Source organism: Anarrhichthys ocellatus, unplaced genomic scaffold, assembly GCF_004355925.1.
Source record: "Anarrhichthys ocellatus isolate YVR2014 unplaced genomic scaffold, GSC_Weel_1.0 scaffold3780, whole genome shotgun sequence".
Taxonomy (NCBI): domain Eukaryota; kingdom Metazoa; phylum Chordata; class Actinopteri; order Perciformes; family Anarhichadidae; genus Anarrhichthys; species Anarrhichthys ocellatus.
In genome coordinates this window covers 1-5,248 of record NW_022283754.1, presented here as the reverse complement: position 1 = coordinate 5,248, position 5,248 = coordinate 1, and the positions used below count along the sequence as shown (strand labels likewise).

At 42.8% G+C, this 5,248-nt stretch overlaps 1 protein-coding gene across 1 annotated transcript; it reads left to right on the top strand.

The window, feature by feature from the left end:
- Positions 1 to 6: 6 nt before the first annotated feature.
- On the top strand, positions 7 to 5,234 carry LOC116379139 (stabilin-2-like; the record flags this gene model as incomplete). The annotated part of the gene is made up of 14 exons (XM_031841068.1): positions 7 to 359; positions 445 to 628; positions 774 to 867; positions 1,030 to 1,188; positions 1,285 to 1,380; positions 1,455 to 1,547; positions 1,630 to 1,677; positions 2,641 to 2,774; positions 2,877 to 2,979; positions 3,412 to 3,489; positions 3,865 to 3,954; positions 4,044 to 4,151; positions 4,887 to 5,018; positions 5,094 to 5,234. Coding segments are annotated over exons 2-14 (1,356 nt in total), but the record flags the coding sequence as incomplete, so codon positions are not given.
- Positions 5,235 to 5,248: the final 14 nt, after the last annotated feature.

Genomic DNA, 5,248 nt, shown 5'->3' with positions numbered 1-5,248 from the left:
ATAGAAGTGTTTTTCTGTTGTAGTGTTTGGAGGAGACTGAAGGTAATGGCAGTGTTTTTCTGTTGTAGTGTTTGGAGGAGACTGATGGTAATGGCAGTGTTTTTCTGTTGTAGTGTTTGGAGGAGACTGAAGGTAATGGAAGTGTTTTCCTGTTGTAGTGTTTGGAGGAGACTGATGGTAATGGAAGTGTTTTCTGTTGTAGTGTTTGGAGGAGACTGATGGTAATGGAAGTGTTTTTCTGTTGTAGTGTTTTGAGGGCATTGGAGGAAATGGATCATGTATCTGCGATTCAAACTACAGAGGTTCTCGCTGTCAGTATTGCTCATCCTCCAACAAATATGGACCAAAGTGTGACAGAAGTAAGTCTGACTCACCTCTTCTCGTGACCTCATACAGGTAGGTGTGATGTCATGATGATGTTAAACCTCACCTGTCTGTCCTCAGCCTGTCCCTGTATCCACGGACAGTGTGACAACCGTCCGGACTCAGACGGTCGCTGTAAACTGGACTCCTGTCTGAAGGGTTTCACCGATCGGTTCTGCGATCGCATGACGGTGGCGTGTGGCGTTCAGGCTCAGTTCTGTCACGCCCATGCTGAATGCAACTTCAACCCACTGGGAACCACCAGGTGAGTTTACCTGCAGCCATCATACTTATAATGAAGCCTTTTAGCAGTTTGTGCCGTGATGCAGTTGAAGTTCACCTGTTACCTGAGAACAGATGAAATAAACTGAGCCGACATTGTTCAGTTTACCTGCTGTGTGTGATTTCAGCTGTGAGTGTAAACCTGCTTACCAAGGTGACGGTATCACCTGTGTGGAGTCAGACCCCTGTGCTCTGCCTCGCAGAGGCGGCTGCAGTTTGAATGTAAGTCAGTTATTAAACTCTAGAAATCTGATTTAACCTTCTTAAATATATATATATATATATAGAGGATTAAAATAAAGACGTATTTGACCTCAGGAGAAACTGTGTGTATAAAAACACATTTCTAATACCCGATGACGTCACTGTGCTGCCCCCCTGCAGGCTAAATGCATAAAGACAGGACCAGGTACTCACACCTGTCAGTGTCTGACCGGATGGAGGGAGGACGGAGACGAGTGTCAGTCAATCAACAACTGTGACGGTCCGGACGGAGGAGGCTGCCACTCCAACGCCACCTGCATCTACGTCGGACCTGGACAGGTGACACCATCACACCTTTTTAAAATCTGACCCTCTTTCTTCTAGAGACACCTGTCTCAGTATTGTCACACTCAGTTCTGCTTGTTAAACCAACAGAGTGACTGCACATGTAAAGCCGGCTACAAAGGAAACGGGCAGGACTGTGAAGCTGTGAATCAGTGTGTCACTGAAAACGGAGGCTGTCACTACTTAGTAAGTCCCGGAGATCAAACTTCAAGCAGACAGAAGGACGATGAACCAGGTCTAATGAAGTGTTTTGTGTTCAGGCCAGCTGCCGTCTGCTGTCCTCTCAGTGGACGTGTGTTTGTGACGACGGATACGTTGGTGACGGACGCGCATGTTACGGTGACGTCGCACAGGTGAGGGTCATGTTCATACGTTAAATATATCTTATATATCTTCACCAACAAACCTGACAAAGTTTTTTCGTGATGCGTTCAGGTGCTGATGTCTCTGCCAGACACCTCCGAGTTCTACACATGGACGACTGTGAGTGTCACATAAAACATATGGATCCTTAGTCGGACCAGCATTTATCAACTCAATAATTACACAATTACGACGTGTAAACAGGAAACTCTGAGCTGGTTTCAGTCACATTCTACTGGAAGGAAATCAGAGAACACAACATCAACACAACATCAGAAACATTGACGATTATGTGACCCAGGGCGGCGTCCCAGGACCCGTAATGTTCTCCATCCACATGATGCAACTTGGACCCTTAATCCGTCAGAATACCGTGAATCTCCACAGCTCTATGCTGACGACACACAGCTGTCCGTGATACTCTAACTATAATAATCTAACTGACTGTGTGTCGGCCATCAATGAGTAAACAAGAACTTCCTAAAACTAAAGACTGAGATCGTCCCAGTCGGCCCAACGGATCCTGTTTCTTGCTAAACTGGGACATCCAACCTTGAAGTCAGAAACGTTGGTGTCATTTTAGACTCTGACCTCAATTTTATAGCTCATTTTACTTCATTGGCCTTTTATAATGTGTTCAATGGGGAAGGTGAGACGTCTACCAATCCAGCAGGATGCAGAGAACCTTGATCATGCTTTTGTTTCTGGTCTTCTTCACTACTGTAATGTTCTATATGCTGGTCGGCCAAAATCAGCTATTACAAAACTACAGAGCATCCAGAATGCTGCTGCCGGGATTTTAACAAAATCTAAAATGAGAGATCATAAAACTCAAACTACACCGGCTCCCTGTATCTCTCAGAAGTCATTTTAAACTCCTTCTCTTAGTTTTTAAGGCACTAAATGTCATTTTATGATCCTCCTTTATGATCCATGAACCCTGAACCCTGAACCCTGTATCTATGCTGCAAATGTTGATTAGGATTCACAAAGACCTGATTTTATCTTCAGAAGAACAAACATCACATTTTTAGCCTTTTGCAAGTCTTTTTGAGACAATATATTTCTGTCCTCGTGTCCCAGGACTCCGGTCTGTCCTGGTCTCTGTCGGATCAGAACATCACCCTCCTGGTTCCGTCTTCTGTTGCCGTCTCCAAAATGTCTTCAGAGGACAAAACCTTCTGGACCACGAAGGGAAACCTGCCGAGTCTCATCAGGTTACAGCTCAGCGTGACCACACACTTGATTTCAATCCGGCTCATGTTGTCTTTTTTTAACTTTAGCACTGAACTGTAACAACCATCCGCCCTTTATCACAGAAATCACATGATCCCAGGATACTATCCCTTATCCAGTCTGAGCAGCACTTCCTCCCTGACCTCCCTTCTCAAGACATCACTTCCTGTTTCAACAACCAATGAGGTGAGTCCACAGAGGGGCTGGTTCACCATCATTTTCTATCATTTCTGTTCACAAAACTAGATCAAAGGGCTCATTTTAAATTTCATACCAAGTGGCAACCTCCAATGCTCCGAAATTAAACCACAACAGTTTCTCAAATGTCCACTTCCCATAGACCTCTATGTTAAAGAGTTAAGCCGCCTCTTCACCCACGAGGCAACGTCCATATTTCATACAGTTTATTTAGATTTATTTACATGTGTAACACATACAAAAGTTAGCAAACATCCTCTAAGCTCCGCAGACTGAGTCTGTTTTATTTAAGGAAAAGGAAAAACTCCGCGATACGAGAGTCTTAGTGACATAGCTGTAAATCATTTCAAGGTTTTAGTTTGTTTCGGAAACTTTCTACTTTTGATGTTCAGGCGTGATTCAGTGTGTTTGTTCCATCAGCTCACATCTGTCGGAGGAGCAACCATCACCACGCCCAATGTAGCTGCTACCAATGGACTGATCCACCTCATTGATAAGGTACAAAGATGATCACGGTAAACGGAAACTATTCTGCTATCTTCCTCATGTTTTTCTGAAGGGGACAACAGGTTTTTCAAACTGCTGAGGTATTCAGGGAGAACGTTGCAGATGTCAGCTGCTAACATCTGTCTGACAACATTATGGGGGAAACCCCCACCGAGAAATCAAACCTGTTTCTGACCTTTGGCTCGATCCCGTCTGGTTGTTATTGTATCTAATGAAGTCTCACTTCTCAAGTCTGACTCCTTACTTTATCACTTGACCTCTTTAGTCATTCAGACACAATAACATATTAAAACAGGGTCCAAGTTGGAGAAGACCCTTTAACGATGCTAACGATGCTAACGTTGACCCTTTTCTTTCTGTCTGCAGGTTTTGGTTCCTGAGAAGAAGCTGAGCGAAGGTCTGCTGGCGACTCTCTCTCTGAGAGCAGAGTTCTCTTTGTTCCGATCGTATCTCATCGTACGAACTCTCAAACACATTTCTCATTCTTTAAAACTCTTGTGATCATATCAGTGAACTTTGTTTACAGTTTTGCTTGTCTTGTTCAGGATTACAATCTGACGGACGAGATCGAGCAAGCGGACGAGTTCACCATCTTCGCTCCGACAGACGCCGCCGTCACCGATTACCTCCACAAAATGTCTGCCACGTCTCTGGTACAGGAAGTAGAATTTGTGTCTTTATTGTAAACTGGACAAAAGGTCCTAAAGGAAGAGACGACGCCACATTTTCTCTCCAAGGGAGGAAATAGAATAGTTTGTATTATCCAATTTAAATCGATTTTTAAGTGCTTGAAGATCCAAGAGAAACAAACAGAATGGTCAACGTTGTCATATCAATAATTTAGTCTGTTGATTGTTTCACAACGCCAGCTTATGCATTGTGTAACGTACTAATATATAATCAATAAGCAGCCCTAGCAAAGGCCGTCCCTGAGCACCTTTTGTTTTTTGCATCAGCGGTTGAACCGTGAGAGGAAAAGAACTCAGTTTATTCTCAGATGATATGATTATATATTTAAGTAATACTGAAACGTATCAAAAATATATAATAAAATATGTGTAGATCCATAAGATGAAATAAAGACAAAGAAAGAACATAAAGATAATAAAATATAAGAATATATAAATGTAAATAAATCCAGTAATAGTTCATTTATTATGCACCGCTTCAACATAATCAAACTATTTAACTTATCTTAATTATGTAACATATCACTTCCAATACATTTGCTCTCTATTCTATAATATGCAGATCTGCAGACATGGTTTTATTTGTTTGTGTTTGACTTCTAACTGTACAAACAAAGCAAATGAAAGTAAAATAAATCAAATATGTAAGTTTGTTTCAGTGGAAACATCTCTGTGCTTTTATTTTGTCGCCGTAAACAGGATGTGAACACGACTCGGTACCACGTGGTGGTTTCAGAGCGTCTGCTGAAGACCGACCTTCAGCCTGGAGGATTCAAACAGACGCTGCTCGGCTTCTCCTTCCAGCTCGGCATCTTCCCCCGAGACGGAAAGGTTACTAATAATCAATAATTAACAATAACTTCATCACCTGAACGTTAGAATATAAACCGTCTGTGTCTCCTCCAGCTGTTTGTGAACGAGGCTCAGATAAACTCCTCCAACATTCTGAGTGGAAAAGGAGTTATTCACGGCCTGTCAGCTGTTCTCCAGATCAACAGGAACCGCTGTGACCACGCCACGTACCACAAAGTCATGGTACAAATACACGTTTATACATCACA